Source organism: Phoca vitulina, unplaced genomic scaffold (genome assembly GCF_004348235.1).
Source record: "Phoca vitulina isolate PV1807 unplaced genomic scaffold, GSC_HSeal_1.0 scaffold30, whole genome shotgun sequence".
Lineage (NCBI taxonomy): Eukaryota > Metazoa > Chordata > Mammalia > Carnivora > Phocidae > Phoca > Phoca vitulina.
This window is the reverse complement of record NW_022589733.1, coordinates 9,032,841-9,049,672: the sequence shown is the minus strand read 5'-3', so window position 1 is coordinate 9,049,672 and position 16,832 is coordinate 9,032,841. Positions and strand designations below refer to the sequence as shown.

The window sequence follows — 16,832 nt, the reverse complement described above, 5'->3', positions numbered from 1 at the left end:
CCTAGTGGCGCTTGGCCCGGCTGGCGTCCGCCTCTCTACTTCCTGCCGCCAGAGGCTCCGGATGCACTTCCGGCGTGCCTTCGCCTCCTCTTGCGCTCTCATGTTAATGGCGGGTGGCGTCTGCTGAGGGGGACGCAAATAACCGCTACCGGCACAGGGAAAGTCTCCCTGCCTGCCCCACTTCCTCTCTCCGCAAGTACTCGAGCTCGCCAGTATGTCCGTGGTGCCGCCCAATCGCTCACAAACCGGCTGGCCCCGGGGGGTCAACCAGTTCGGCAACAAGTACATCCAGCAGACCAAGCCCCTCACCCTGGAGCGCACCATCAACCTGTAAGTGCGGCCTGGCCTTAGCGCGCTGCATTCGCGGGCACCCCCTTCCTCGTGAGCGCTCGCAAAGACTGCCGATCTTCTTCCGGCGCGCCCCCGGCCCTCGGCGGGCTTCACGCCTCCCCATCACCTCCACTCCCGCTCGCGACTGCGCGCCTTTCTAGATCCCACGGGCCCCTTCGTGGTCCTCGAGCGCCTCGGGGTTAGAGTCCTACTTGAGGGGGTTTTCCTTTCCCGGAGAGAGGGCTTGCTCCCATGCCCCCGGATTCAGTGATAGTAGGAAAATCCCGAGTTTGCTTTTGAACTCAGCCCTTGCCCAGGTCTCCAGAGGAAACCAGCTGCAGAGCGTGGTGTTCATTCTTCCTGTGCAGTGTTTATGTTTTCACATCACGTATGTGGTATTGCTTTTGTGGGTTCTTATTTGGTATAAATGGTATAATGTTATCTTGTTTGCAATTTTCACTTTTCTGTAGCAGTGAGCTTTCGAGAGCTAGCTCTAATGCGTAGGTTTAGTTTTTTTCTCTTAACGGCTTAATTGATATTTGAGCTCCAGCATACACCACATTTTATTCATGTGCTCGGGGCCATCTGGCTTACCCTATGCATTCACCTGTCTTCTTTCCGCAGCGACAGCAGCCAGGCAGCCAGCGGGCCCCATCTTGGGAGGGTGCATACTGTTAAGGTTGGGCTTTCATTCAGACCCTGGAGGGGACCAGCATGTAGCCTCAGAGAACCCATTGTGGGCTGTGCTTTTATTTTCAACACTTTTCTGTTTGAACCCTTCAAGCTATTGCATTTCGGAGTCACTCTCAAAAGTTATCTCGCAGTGGCAGGTAATTGGCATTGGAGTTCTATCTTGCTCAACAAATTGTCAGTGTGCTCTCTCTTTTTTTTTTTTTTAAATCATTTCTGAGAGTTTGTGAGGCACCGTGGTGCTGACCCTAATGAAGGAAAGTGGCCAGTTTATACTGGGCAGTGTTTAAAAGGTGCAAGGACTGGGGCTCCTGCGTGGCTCAGTCGATTAAGCCTATGCCTTCCGCTCAGGTTGTGATCCCCAGAGTCCTGGGATCTAGTCCCGCGTAGGGCTCCCTGCTCAGTGGGGAGCCCACTTCTCCCTCTCCTTCTGCCTGAGGCTCCCCCTGCTTGTGCTCGCTTGCTCTCTCTGTCAAACAAACAAAATCTTAGAAAAGGTGCAAGGATTTACTGATGCTGGTGTTTCCATGAGAAACTTCAGGTGTTTCTCTATTTTACTTTCAAATAAATTAACTTTTCCCCTTCAAAAGCGATTTGAAATTGAAGAGATGGTTGTAATTATTGTTTTATTTGGCAAAACAGGTGCTGGCATGGAAATTTAGACAATAAAAATGTTAGGTTTATGAAATCTGTAGCTAGATAGATGGGTATATACCAGTTAATATCTCTAGCTATTACATTAACATAATAGCAGTTTAATTTCATATCCTCTCTTTAAAACATCTTCATAAGATTCCCATGAAGCAGAAAAGGCAAACGTTCTTTTTAAAAATGTGAAAACACAGCTTCTGGATTACTTTGGTAATTAGGACTAGGGCTTGCGGTTTTCCCTTGATTTAACTTCATTATTGGATCAATTTGCATCAAGTTAGTGTAGAATTAACTTGGTGAAGTGTTTTTATTTTTGCTCCATTAAAGTTATGGGTTGATGAATTTACAGAATGTTTCCTCTCCTATATAAATACGGTATTCAGAAAAAAAAAATCACTGTTGTGAACGCAGTTCACCTGGGTGGGTTATAATCTAACTTGAAAACAAGTCCTTTCTCCCCTACTATACTTTCTTTTAGGAAGTACTGCATGAATGTCTACTTTATACCAGGCACTGGGCATAATGCTGGGCATACAGTGGTGAGCAAGTAAGATGTAGTCCCTGCTTTGCAAAGTTCACAGTGTGATGGGAATAAAATGCATGTCTGGGCTGGCACTCTGATTTCATATCTGAAAATTCTTACATTTCATTTTGATGGCATCTCTTTATTGATATGAGAGCTGGCTTTTACAGTACAGATACATACAGCTATCCTTAATTCTTTCTAACTCAAGTTGTGAAAACTAAATGTTAATACATATAAAAAATTGCCTGGCAGATAGTACTGTGTGAAATTGTTGTTGCTAGCAATGATGTTAGATTCAGTGTTGGGTCTACTGGGGAAGTTATTAAATTCTTTAAAGGATCCTGGAAATCGTATATGTTAGTTATTTTAGAGCTGCTTCATTCATGCCTAGAATCTGGCTTTGGTGTTAAGTTTTGACAATCTTGATTTGTTTACCTTTCAAGAATAGCTAAGTGGATTAATTAATATAGTTGTTGGCTTTTAATGTTAAGTCATTTTGGTAGGGAATAGGCAGGTGTGGTCAAAGTGTTCTTACTCAAAGACTTATAATCAGAGGCTTCTTTAATGTAAGGGTTATGATTGGGGGGTTAAAAGGTGGTATGTTTCATTAAATATAAATATAGGATTTTTAACTATCTCTAAGGAAAAATTTGATATTTACTAGGCAAGATGAAAACTGTCTTTATATGAGCTATATTTTGAATTCTTGCTAGAGGAGGGGACAATATTCAGATTAGATACTGTGGGCAAAGGATTTGAATGACGAGAAGGGAAGAATAAGGATATTGGATAGAATACATGCAGAAAGGTAAGGTTTATATGGAGGGAAAAGATAAGTTCACCTGAAGAGGAAAGGGTTTCAGTACCAGAAAAGTCTGAGGGTAGTTGACTGGGAGAAAAGTAACTGAAGAGATGATGGAAGGTGATCGATCGCTCACCTTATAGAAAAAGAGATACTAGTCTTTAGCACCCATAATTAATAGAATTTCTGATTAGATTAGTAGAAGAGCCCAAGGGGGTGTTAGCCAGGTTGGCAGTGTTAGTCTAGCAGCCATGATCTAAAACCAGAGGATTACCAGATATCCAGATAGCCACTTCTCTAAGCAGTTGAGGGCCTAAAGGGGTGGTGTTATCTATACCTGAAAGTTAAGTGTGGTGTAGCAACTTGATGTAATGGAAGCTCTGGCCTTACAGTCCAGAGCTGGATTCTAATCTCTGCTGTCACATTAATTTGTGTAACTTTGGACAAAACCTGGTTCTCTGAGTACAGTATGAACACTTTTTTTTTTTTTTTTTAAACCATAGTTTCCTTATATGTGTTTGGTATCTGTCGTGGTAAATTATGGTCTTCAGTTCTCATGTTAGATATTTGTTTTTGGATCACAGGTACCCTCTTACCAATTATACTTTTGGTACAAAAGAGCCCCTCTATGAGAAGGACAGCTCTGTTGCAGCCAGATTTCAGCGCATGAGGGAGGAATTTGATAAAATTGGAATGAGAAGGACTGTAGAAGGAGTTCTGATTGTACATGAGCACCGGCTACCACATGTGTTACTGCTACAGCTGGGAACAACTTTCTTCAAATTGTAAGTGTCATTGGAAGTTAACAGCTAGACAACTTTTAATAGGATTGATGTTTGTGCAGCTTTGGAAGACAATTTTAGACCTTAGTCATTTATTTCCATAAACACTCCTGTTAATGGAGTCTTTAGAAAGAGAAAAAATGTCATTTTTCTCCAGTGTAGTATTCATTTATTCCTTAACTAGCAATCTGCATGTTTCTGTATATTGTTGTTAATAACTGAGCCTGATAGAAGCCCTGTGAAGCAAATTAGTTCAAGTTTAATTTCTAGATGTCATTGTACCATTACTAAGAACAAGTGATATTATTTCTTTCTTAGGATGAATGGTGTTTCCTATTCTTAAAATGACTTACATTTTTATAGGTAACTGTTTAGTTTTATCATTTAAACTCATAAATATCTCCATATTATGCATTTAGTGCACAACTGTTTGACCAGATTGTACCAAAAAGAGAGGTCCAAATCCTTAGTTTGAAATTCTTGAAGAATGCCCCATTTTTCAGACCTAAAGAATGTGGTCCATTGCCTCCTTGGGCATTTCTAGAATCCATTATGACCAGATTACCTTCCAGAGAAAAGAGAGTGGGAAAGACTGGTGGCTAGAAGTTGTTTGTTATATTACATATTTTGTTCGTTTAAAGCTAGGGTTTGTGCACTGTTAGTCTGGTGAATTAATATTATGAATTCAACTTTATAGCACATTCTTCCCCCTCCCTTTGACATTTGTTTGCTTTGATTGCCTTATGTGACATTGAAATATGTGTTATTCAGTTATATGATGGAAATAACTATTATTGTGTTCTTCCTGTTATCCTAAAATTGTTTTAAGTTGAAAGGTGAAATTCTTAACCTTTATATAGACCAGGTGGTGAACTTAACCCAGGAGAAGATGAAGTTGAAGGACTAAAACGCTTAATGACAGAGGTATTTCTCCATTTAACTGCTTTGGTGGTTTTATCCTTGCCTATTTGAACATCATCAACTGAATGGATAATTAGGCTTTTTATCTTTTTATTTTTTAAGCTTATTTTGAATAGTTTTCAATAAATAAAACTTAAACACAGAGTGTTAGTACTATGTTTATTTTCCGTAAATTGAACTAGAACTTAACATTTTTTTCCATTAAGGTGTTGATGTAACAATAATGGTTAATAAAAGCCAACATTTATTGAGTACTTACTGTGCTAGGCACTTTTCTGAGTGCTTTACATGCAGGAGCTCCTTCAATCATCACAACAGTCCTAGGGAGAAGTACTAATATTAATGCCATTTTACCGATAGGGAAACTGGGCACAGAGGGTTCAAGTAGCTTGCTTGATGTTTACAGTTAGTATGTCATGGAGCTGGAGATTGGAATGCAGTTAGTTTTGTTGCAGCGTAGGCCGCTATAGGGTTTTAACAAGAGTGATTCCTGTTAAAAAGCTATTTTCATTTTTGCGCACATCTTTTAAGCTTTACCCAAATTGTGCTACCTTTTAAAAGTCACTCTAATGTCTGTTTCTGAAGACTTGAGGCCAAATAGCACGCCATCCTTCCCTCTTTAATTACAAAACTAATACACATTCTGTGCAAAAATCTTGGCAAATACTGAAAAGCAGAAGGAGAAACAAAACTAAAATCACCTGTAATTCTACCACTTTGACCTATTGGTTTATCTTTCCAGTATTTTTTTAAGTGCATCATATGTTTTAAATATTGTGCTCTGCTTGGACTTCCGTTTACATGTGGCTGATTGAACCTACTTGCTTAACTCAGCTGCTTCTCAGAAATCCACCAAAAAGGAAGTAAAGGGGTTTTAAAAGATAGAAATTCAGTAGGATTGAAGGAGTTTAAAATGAGACAATTGCAAAAAAGAATTTTTAGAAGCTAGAAAAGCAGATGGGCAAATCACATCTGACTTAGTGGAAACCTCAGCCCAGCAGGGGGGTAGCTCAGGACCTAGCACTTCATAACACCACAAAGGCTGAAGAATTGGAAGTGCCAGGTGCCCATGAAAGTGGGGGCATGCATGGATTGGAAACTGGATTGATGGATAGTCTGTATTTCTATATCTAGATAGTCTTCCATACTCTTTCCAGTTAGATAAAGATTGGCTGGTGATTGATTGTCAGTAGAGATTGACTCAGAACACTAAACATAATGAAAAAGTAGAAGGGATGAGGAGAATAAATGAGAGTTTACATCCTGAATAGTGAGACTTCTAGATTTCTACTACACTGATAAAATTGTGACAACTAGGCTTACATACCCCAGACTATAGGTTGGAGGTTTTGTTTCTAGAGAAAGTGACCAGTCCAAAAAACCCCCTCCAGATGATGATATTTGGGAATCTTCCCAAAGAGAATGGCCCTATCACTCAGAGGTGACAACTAAGTACCTTAGTACTTTACCCTTAATGTGAGCCAGGCTTTTGGAGAAAGTGTCTTAATAAGAAAAAGATCAAAAGAAGCAAAAGGAACTCAACAGAAACAGAAAATTCAGCAATCAATAAAATTATAATAAAAATTTTTTTTTTTTTTTAAAGATTTTATTTATTTATTTGACAGAGAGATAGCGAGAGCAGGAACACAAGCAGGGGGAGTGGGGGAGAGACAAGCAGGCTTCCTGCCGAGCAGGGAGCCCGATGCGGGGCTTGATCCCAGGACCCTGGGATCACGACCTGAGCCGAAGGCAGACAGTTAATGACTGAGCCACCCAGGCGCCCCTATAATAAATATTCTTGATGTGATGAGAGGAGATAGCTCATCTGTGGAACACTGGACCATAAAAAAGACTATTCAGCCAACAAGAAAGAACCCATGAGTGTTGAAAAAATGTTAGCAGAAACAAAACATTCAGTAGAGGGTTAAAAGATTGAATTGAGGAAATCTAGAAAGTAGGATGAAAAGGTAAAACAGAGGTGTGAAAAGATAAAATTAGTGGGTCATTCTAGAAGGACCAAAATAGATTATAGATAAATAGGGCAGAGGAAGAATATCAAAGCAATAATTCAGACTTAACATGAGTTTTCAGGTTGAAGAGACCTGCTGGCCTGCCCTCTTATGAATGTTAAAAGATCCATGCAAAGGCATATCATCATGAAAGTTTCAATCAGTAAGGATAAAGAGAAGATCCTAAAAACTTCTGAAGTTGGGGAATGGAGGGGAGACATGAATTAAATACAAAGCATCAACAGAAATGGTATTGACTTCCTAGAAATAATACCGGAAGTTAAAAGGTCTTGTAACATGCCTTCATAATTCTGAGAGAGCATGATTTCTGCCATTGAATTCTCTGTCTAATCAAACCATAAATCAAGTGTGCAGGTAATTATTTCCAGACATACAGAGTTTCCAGAAATATATCTCTTGTAACTTTTCTCAGGAAGCTGCTGGAGGGTGTTCACTACCAAAATGAAAGAAAAAACTAAGAAGATACAGGGTTCAAAATATAGAGAGGATGTAACAACACGGAAGAGAGGCAGAGGGAAGCCCTAGGACTCCATTTGCGAGGCAGGAATGAGAGAGCATCTAAGACTAGAGGAGGATGATAGAAAGTGTCTCCTAGGAAAAAAATGAAATTGACAGAATAATTGACATTTGAATTGAGAAGAAATTTAAGTTCTTGGGAGAATGTGGAGATGAAGTAGTGATAGTGAATGATATATGTATGAAACAGTTATTAACTCTAAAGGAAAAGGATAGTTGTATAGTAAGAAATGAAATTATAGTTTACTAAACACTCTGGTGTGTCTGAGTCACCTAGTCATAGTAATTTAAATACTGAATGTAGACTTAACTAGATATTGATAATGGGACAGTGGAAGAGAAAGTATGAATGGAGGATATAGTTTTAAGATCCACATTCTCAGGGGCGCCTGGGTGGCTCAGTTGTTAAGCGTCTGCCTTCGGCTCAGGTCATGATCCCAGGGTCCTCGAATCGAGCCCCGCATCGGGCTCCCTGCTGTGCAGGAAGCCTGCTTCTCCCTCTCCCACTATCCCTGCTTGTGTTCCCTCTCTCGCTGTGTCTCTCTGTCAAATAAATAAATAAAATCTTTAAAAAAAAAAAAAGATCCACATTCTCACAGTAGAGGGTGTTAATTGCTTCTTTTCTTTAGGTTTATAAAAATATAAAGTAATCAAGAAATGATCAAAAAGAATGCATGAAAAGTATAACTATAGTGGAGAAACTGATGAACAGTATGTCAGCCAGGTGATCAAGGTTAACATCAGTGAAAAGTCCTGTCTGTATAACTTGCCCTTGACATGAGGTGATGAGAATGGTACTTTAGTTTGGTGGTCTTCCTCTCCAAACTCCCCAAAATCCATAATCCCAGTCTAACTGAGGGGCATGTTATAAAATATCTGATTAGTATTCCTTAAAACTGTGAAGATCATCAAAAACAAGGAAACTGAGAAACTGTTACTACAGGAGATTCTGGGACTGGAAAAGGACATTAGTTTAAAAACTAAGGACATCTGAATAAAGTATTCACTTTCAGTTAATAAAGTAGCAGTATTGGTTCATTAATTGTGACAAATGTGTTGTGCTAGTGTAAGATGTAAATAGGGGAAACTGGGTGTGGGATACATAGGAAGTTTGTACCATCTTGCATTTTTTTCTGTAAATCTGAAACTAAAACAGTTTGGTTTTTTTGTTTGTTTCAAGTTTTTATTTAAAATCTAGTCAGTTAACATACAGTGTTTATAGTTTCAGGGGTAGAATTTAGTGATTCATCACTTACATATAATATCTGGTGCTCATCACGAGTGTCCTTAATACCCACCTTCTACCTAGCCCATCCCCGCCCCCCCAGCAACCTTCTGAAACTAAAACAGTTTCTTTAAAAAGGTGAATGCTTGTAAAAATAGAGGCAAGTATGGGGGAAAACCGCAAAGAGTTGAAAGTTACAGCCAATGGAAATGGGGAAAGCAGGACAGGGAACTTCTCTTTCTCATTATAAACCTTGTAGAACCATGTTTGACCAATTAAAATGTATAGAGTATAATTTTGATTAAAATAACTTAAGTTTAATATTATGCCACACAGATTTATAAAAATGAAAGTTTTTTCTATAATTTAGTTAGGTAGTGATTTAAAGCTATTGTATGTATGGCATTGGCTGATGTAAGAAAGTGGTCACCTTTGGCTTTTCATGTGTGGCCAGGGCGTAACAACAGATTTGTTGGTCCTATATAGTTAGGTTGATACTAGATTGCCATTTTGGGACTAATAGTTATGTCCTGGGCCAAGTGACATAGATAATAATAGACAAGAAATTATAAAGAGAAAATCTATATCTTAAAAAAGAAGGATATTCATGGGTAGGTATATTTAGTTGTTTACTGACTGTATTATTTCTTTTTGACAGATACTGGGTCGTCAGGATGGAGTCCTGCAAGACTGGGTCATTGATGACTGCATTGGTAACTGGTGGAGACCAAATTTTGAACCTCCTCAGGTCAATGCTCATTTCTATTTGCTGAGCATTTGGGGAAGTAGAAAACTACTTTAATTCCAGCCTTTTGAAAAGAGTATAGCAGAATTTGACTTTCTCTCTCATTAGTTTAGATAAAAAATTTAAAAATCAAGCATTTTTTTCTTTTAAAGAAAAATTTCACACAGACAAAAGTAGGAATAATAAAAGTACATGAATCCCATTACCTGTCTTCCACCTTCAACAGTTAGCAGCTCATGGTCAGACTTCACCTGGCACGCCTTTTCCCCTGCCCTCACCTTGGATTATTTTGGAACGAATCGTAGGCATCATGTCAGATGTAAATATTTCAGTACGCGTCTCTAAAACATAAGAGTCTCTTTAAATAAAAACAACACAGTACACATTCTCACACTAAGAGTAAGAAATTATTTCATGATAGCATTAAATATGTGTAACTCTGACTAGTTTCAAGTTTTTATTTTGTTCTCTGTTTAAATTAGGATAGTCTTTTAAATCTCTTTTGGCTGGTCAGTTTCCTAGTTCTCTTTTTTTTTCCTCATAATTTATTTGTTAATGAAAACAAGCTTTTTAAAGTCCTTTGTGTTATCATTGTTGATTGCATTCTGCCAGTTGTCATTGAACTTGTAGTTCTTTCGTTTCTGTCCTATAAACTGGTAGTTAGATCAAGAGCCTGGATTTGGCTGGTGGGGGAGTATAAGGCTCACCATATGCGGTATATTGTTTATTGCTACATAATAAATTACCCCCAAACCTAGCAGCTTAAGATAGCAGACATTTGTTATCTTAATTTCTCAGGGTCAGGCATCTGGGAGCTGCCTAGCTAGGTGGTTCTGGCTCATGGTCTCTCATGAAGTTATGGTCAGGCTGTTGGCTGGGATTGCATCACCTCAAGGCTGGACTGGGGCTTGAAGGATCTGATCCCAGGTTCACACATGTGTTTGTTAGCAGGCCTCTCTTCCTGCACTGTCGGACTGAAGGCTTCAGTTCCTTGTTGGGTGTTGACCTGAGGCCTCTCTCTGTTACCATGAGAGCATCTCTATGGGGTAACTCCCAGTAAGGCAGCTGGCTTCCCCGAGAGCTTGAGATCCAAGGTAGAGGCAGTGACAGAGAGCATGCCCACGTAGAAAGCTGTGATCCATGTAACCTAATCTTGGCAGTGACATACCGTCACTTCTGCTATATGCTATTGGTCACACAAGTCAACATAGTACATTGTGGGAGGGGACTACCCAGAGGTGTGGATACCAGGAGACAGGAGCCATTGGGGGTCATCTTGGGGAATGGCCCTCACAGACAGTATCATGTGTTTCCATCAAAAGTTTTATAATGTCTGGTGGTCTCTTTTTGTAATGTTAGCAGATCATAGATAATAATTTCTTGGGTGTATTAATTCATTAAGGTTGTGATCCTTTTATTAAGAGAAACTTCTCTTACCAACTGTTTGGTTACCCTGAGGTATAGTTTGTGTAGGAAAGAATAGATGCTTCTTTGCAGAAGAATGAGTTAATTTATTAGTATCCTTCAAAGACTTTATTCAAAAGAAAGAATAAGACAGAGACTTGGGTACAGATAGTTTGTTTGGGAAGTGATCCCAGAAAGCAGTAGACTGGTGAGACTGATGGGAGATAGAGACCAGAAACAGCAGTAGTCAAAAAAAAGAAGGGTATATAATTGATTTTATTACAACTATGGGCAGCTGGATTGATCCTGCTAAGGACTGTGAAGAACCATGTGGATTGGACCTTAAAATTGTTCCATTAGAAGGATGGAAGGCTGGAGACTCCTACCCCATTGGATGAGGGTTGTATTAACTCCCTTGCACTTTCATGTTGAGTCGGAGCACTGGTTGTGAGATTTTCTGGGGCTTTGGACATGCTTTGAGGCTGAAAAGCAGAGAGTGAGACAGTGGCAGCAAGCTGGGAGCTTTCTGGCACTTTCCAACATAGCTGCCCTGAAATCTGAGGTGGGATGAGATCTGAGGTGGGTGGTGGTGAGGTGCACAAAAAGCATCTGGTTCAGTGACCTTTTAAAGTGTCCTATAACCTCATGGATTTAAATACATTCATTGTGTTTTAATCCATTGTAATGATTGATAATGGTACTGAGCTCAAATTTTCTTACCTTTAACTGATGGGAGCCTCTGATCCTGAATCCTGTTGACAAGGCTCTATGACTTAGATAGCTTCTTTGCATGACAAGATGTTCCAGGTTAAGAATTATACAAAATACCAGCCAAGCAAAAAATGATTATATCTGTCCTCTTCCTTCTGACTCTCTAGTATAGCTGAGGGATAGGAAGAGAAGGCACTGTGGAAGCTGGTGCTAGTACTCACTACCTGAAAATTGTCTTGGCTTTAAGAAAGTATAATTTCATCTGGAAATAGTGAAGTTCCTGGTCCAAAGGTACATAGAACGATAATTGTTAATGTTTTTTGGTTTCTGAACATTCTTTGATCAAACTGGAAGCTCAGTAATAACACAAAAGTTTTCCAGGCTACTTTCTGAATACTCCCCTCATTCATCTCCCCTACCAAAGTCCTAGGACAGTTCCCTTCATTGACTGAACCCTAGGGTTGGCTTTGCTAGCATGAGATATAACGTAAGTGTTGAGTGTTTATTTAATACACTTGGAGTATTGGTTCGGTGTCAGCGGGAAAAGAGCATGACACCATCTCCCTGTCTTTTTGTATAAAGTGCAGTTGGCTTAAAATAAACTCCCAAGATGAAGACTGGAGAAGAAAGTATTAAAAGAAAAGGAACAAATAGCCACGAGTAGAAGACAATTGGGGTAATGCCAGTCACTTTGGTTCGGTCATGGTGTAGGAGCTTTTGTTGTATGTGAACCACAGGTCTCCTGTAGCCTGTGCTCTTCAAACTACTACTCACTGCTGTGTCTGTATTGCCACTGTGCCTGGTTTTCATGATTGTGTAGGGCACCTCCAAAGCCTGGGACAGTTGTCTTCATTCATCATACCTTAGGGATGGCTCTGGTGTATCATTATTCTAACTTGAATACTGGGATATCCAATGGGGTAGCATAGTGGGAAATAATAGGCTTTTACCATTAGATAAGGGTTGAATAGATGAGGTTGAATCCTGGTGTCACTACTTAGTTGTGTAGTCTTGGGAAAGACATGTAGCTTCTCAGTGTTAAGTTCTTACATAAAATGTGGGTGATGTTTCCTCCTTTTGGCCACCTCTGTTTTATCCTACTGTCCCCTTATATCTATTTTCAGCATTTTCCAATTCCCCTACTCTCAAATACAACTCCCAAAGCCAAAGTAGATTTTTTGAATGTATGTGGGGAGGTGCAGGTGAGTTCTCTATCTCTGACTTTTCAAATTCACTATGCCAGAATTCTTTCTGAGCTAGCAACCACCCCTCTCTAATTCTCTTTAGAATCCCTTAAATTCTTCAAAATATTTTCTCCATTTTCACAAGCACCTTGACTCTTTCTAGCTGACAGGACTCCACTGAGACTACTCATCTGGTATTCTGAAGCATGTATCTGGGGTGTGTGTGTGTGTATGTGTATGTGACATTGTTGGGGGAGGAGTGTCTTGTCAAATACCTCACAGGCCATATTTAAACTTCTAATATAGTAAACTTCATTGGGTTGTAAATTTCTCAAGCTGTAAATCTTGTGACTACTTATTTAATTGACTTGAATGGTTGAATGGTTTACTACTCACTATGTTGTATTTATTAAGCATTTATCTATTAGAACATCTGTTAGGTACCACGTTCTGGTAAAGGGAAGACTAGAAAGAGTTCTGTTTCTCCCAACAGTTTATGCTGTATTGGGAAAGAAGCATATAAAGAAATAAATGAAACCACAGGATACATGTTAAATTGTGTTGGGATTATGAGGAACATGGTCTCTGATACTTGATCTTAATGCCTGAAATGGGAGAAGTTGATAAATAAAGGCATGGAGGTATGAGGGATGTCTTGGCAAATGCAAATTATTCTCTTTTGTGATTTTAGTACCCATATATTCCTGCACATATTACAAAACCTAAGGAACATAAGAAGTTGTTTTTGGTTCAACTTCAAGAGAAAGGTAAGTTATTTTGTTTTAGAATGCAGCCATCTGAAAACTTTTGTAGAGTAATTTCAAGAATACTTATATTTGTGTTTTCTCCAAGTTCCTTGAATTTTTGGATTTATTGTGAAAATAAAAACATATACTTATGTATATACCAAATTAACTACTGTGTTTTTTTTAAAGATTTTACTTATTTTTTAAAGATTTTATTTATTTGGGAGAGAGTGTGAGGGCGAGCATAAGCAGGGGTGGGCAGAGGGAGAGAGGGAATCTCAGGTGGACTACACACTGAGCGCAGGGGCCTGAGCCGAAATCAAGAGTTAGATGCTTAACCGACTGAGCCACCCAGGCGCCCCAGAATTAACTAGTTCTTCTCATAGGTGTGCCAATCATGCTATAGGGGAAAGGTTAACTAGAGCCTAAAATACCAGATTGTAGTATTTTAAAATAGCTGTTTAGCTTCTGGTACTGATATTCACATGATAAACTAAAACTTTTAGGAGACAGAGGAATTAATTTTTTAAATACCACCTTTAGGTGTTTTGTACATTTTAACAAATAATTGTTTCTTGTCATAGTCTTAAAATGGAATTCAAAATAAATTATAAACCTGAAGGCTCTTTTCTTCTCCCCTTGTTCCCAGGGCCAGCACTTACAAGGTGCTCTTGGTTGTTAACACTGTGAACTTTGCTTGAAAGATACAACCAAAGGGTATTAAAGAGGATTATCTTTTTCCGCAAAAGTTTCTCAAATGTAAAACTGGTGATTACTTTATAAATGAATTTTAAGCAGTGATTATGTAAGAATTTACAGGAAATGAATACTGTTTTGTTTTATTTTAGCCTTGTTTGCAGTCCCTAAAAATTACAAGCTTGTAGCTGCACCGTTGTTTGAATTATATGATAATGCACCAGGATATGGACCCATCATTTCTAGTCTCCCTCAGCTTCTGAGCAGGTATGGAAAGTTGAATATTTTGTGACTGATTCATCTAAATTGCCAAATTTAAAATACTCTGAGCTGCTTGAGAAGGAATAGTTATGAAATTTGGTCTTCAAGGAAACTAAGACTGTAGATGGATTTTTAGTTTATGTACAAGCCATAGGTTAAATATGACTGACTAAAAGTATCCCCAGACTCCAAGTTGCAGCATGACATTCTGGTATTTGGGTGAGTGCTCTGCCCCACATCTGATATTTTTGTTACTGTTAAGTTTGAAGTCTGCATTCAGAGAAGAGATGGTAAAATGGCAGTCAGCACTATATAATAAAATTGAGGGGAATTATCTATATGAAAATGTGGAGAATTGAATCTCTTGGTGTAATATGTTCTCTTTCCTCTTTGAAATGTGCTATATTTACGTCTACTGGGATATGTGGGATTAAGTCCTGAATTTTTACGTACATGGAGTTTGGTTTTTTGTTTTTGTTTTTTTTTGTTGTCATTGGCTGATAGAGGTATAAGAAATGCATTTAAAAAAGAGTTGACTTGTACTGGTTGAGGTCCTTAAAGTCTTATATAGATAGGAGTCACAGAACAATGTGGTGGCTAAGAATATAGATGCTGTGGGCAGTGTTTGGATTTGAATTCCACCTTTTTTTTTTTTTAATTCCACCTTTAATAACTTTCTGGCAGTGTGACCTTAGACAAATGATTATGCCTATTTGCTTATTTAATCTTCACCTGTAAATCAGGGTGGTAGTCCCCACTTCATAGAATTGTGAAGAGCAAGTGAAAAAATGCATATAAAGTGCTTAGAACAGTGCCAGGCACCTGGTAAATGCCTAATAGATGTTAGTTCAAAAACAGTTCCAATAGTGATTTTGGCCTTCCGTGAAAGCTTGTTGAGTATGAAATTGGTTCTTTCCATTTTGTTAACTTCTCAAACTTTATCTTTTGCTCCTCTTCTTTGGTCTGCTGATGGGTTAAAAGTTGAAGTATGAGATATGTAAAAGAGTCATATAATTCATTTATTTGAACACCGCTTATCAGGTATCAGGAACTGTGCTGAGTGGCATAATACAATGAGGTATAAAAATTTTCCTTCTCTCAAGGAACTTGTTAGTGGATAATTAATCAAATGTATACTGTTAAATTTTTTTTAATTGTAAGTATTCAACAACACTGTTATTTAATGTGTAAGACGATCCAGGTGAGAGAAAAGGATGTTTTGGTGTGAGAAAATGCCAAAAATGTCAAGGGAGGGTAGAAATGTCCAAATTTCTTTACCATCTAAGATAAAAAATACTTGGTAAATAATGCTGTTTTTAATAAAGATATTGTTCTTTCTAAAATTCAGGTTCAATTTTATATACAACTGAATTCCTGCACAGTGGAGAAGTAAAAGAAGCCGTCTCTGTGAGCACAGCTATACACAGTGTAGAATAAACATGGTAGAAAAGTTTTTTTTGGTTTTTATCTCTTTCCCAGTCCCTAAATTGCTACCTACTTTCTGTTGTTTGAATAGTAAAGTTAATATGAAGAACTCGATAGTGGTGTAAACAAATGTGATAATGTTTAATTTACTTTTGGTTCTACTCATACTTTTTTGTACAACATTAAAGAATATGAACTTCTTTCTATTTGTATTTTTTCTTTAATTTTCACATTAAACTTGTACAATTCTTATAGGTGAGGACTGTTTTTTTCCCCCTGCTCCTAGGCTGGTGATGTTAAGAGACAATGGCAGGTTTAGGTCAGTTGAGTATATGGGACCCTTGTTTGGATGCCATTTTGGGGGATATACTCCAAGACTGTGTTCTAGATTTTTGTGATGAGGAACTTCTGTTTCTTTTGGGAACTAGATTTGCTTGATGGAGTCCCAAGGTGCAACTCCTGAACCAAATAATACACTTTGAGTTGTTCTACAGCAGAGCTCCCAGTATATTACTAACTGGTACATTTCATACTGATTTTTTCAGACCTTTGTTCACAAGCAACAGACATTAAACATATGGGAAGCCATTAAAATTGGCTAGATTAGGGAAACTCATGGGAATTGGTATAAAAAGAGACCTTTTTGAGAGCTGACTGAGACTTTTTTCCTTCATATAATAGGGGTGTTAATTATTTGTGTTGCTGTGAAATTATGTGGTTTAGTTATTCTTAGGGCCATGGTAAAATGGTGATCTGTGAAGGAAGTTTTTAAAAGTGGGTCTGTTAGGTTTTGAACTCTTGGATTACCAAGTTAGTTATTTCAGTTTATATCCATAGAAATGAAAATTTGGTTTTAGCAAGTGACAAGCCTTTTCAAAAATATTTGGGGATAATTTGAATCAACTGAAATCTAAAGACAGGATAGGGGATAGATTTTGTCAGCCTGTGGGAAAAATGCCGAATTTTAAAGTTCTTTCAAATAACACTGCTAAATTAGGATCAGGTTTGGGGGGGAATAGAAAATTATTCTTAGGGCAAAGGAGTGTGCTGGCTGTGTCATTGCATAATGGTCCAAGTATGTTGTGCATGCCTTAAAACAAGCGTGTTGACTATAGGCTTAATGAAAAGGAGATCTTGTAAGATGCAGCTACTTAAAGAAGAGAGATTGCTGCAGTTTTTAAGAGATA

At 38.4% G+C, this 16,832-nt stretch overlaps 1 protein-coding gene across 1 annotated transcript; it reads left to right on the top strand.

Annotated features, from left to right (window-relative positions):
* Window positions 1-68: 68 nt before the first annotated feature.
* NUDT21 (nudix hydrolase 21) lies at window positions 69-15,899 on the top strand. The gene is made up of 7 exons (XM_032424313.1): window positions 69-330; window positions 3,584-3,784; window positions 4,642-4,705; window positions 9,132-9,221; window positions 13,209-13,284; window positions 14,112-14,226; window positions 15,569-15,899. The coding sequence occupies exons 1-7, from the start codon at window positions 215-217 to the stop codon at window positions 15,588-15,590; spliced, it is 684 nt and encodes a 227-aa protein (XP_032280204.1). The 5' UTR covers window positions 69-214; the 3' UTR covers window positions 15,591-15,899.
* Window positions 15,900-16,832: the final 933 nt, after the last annotated feature.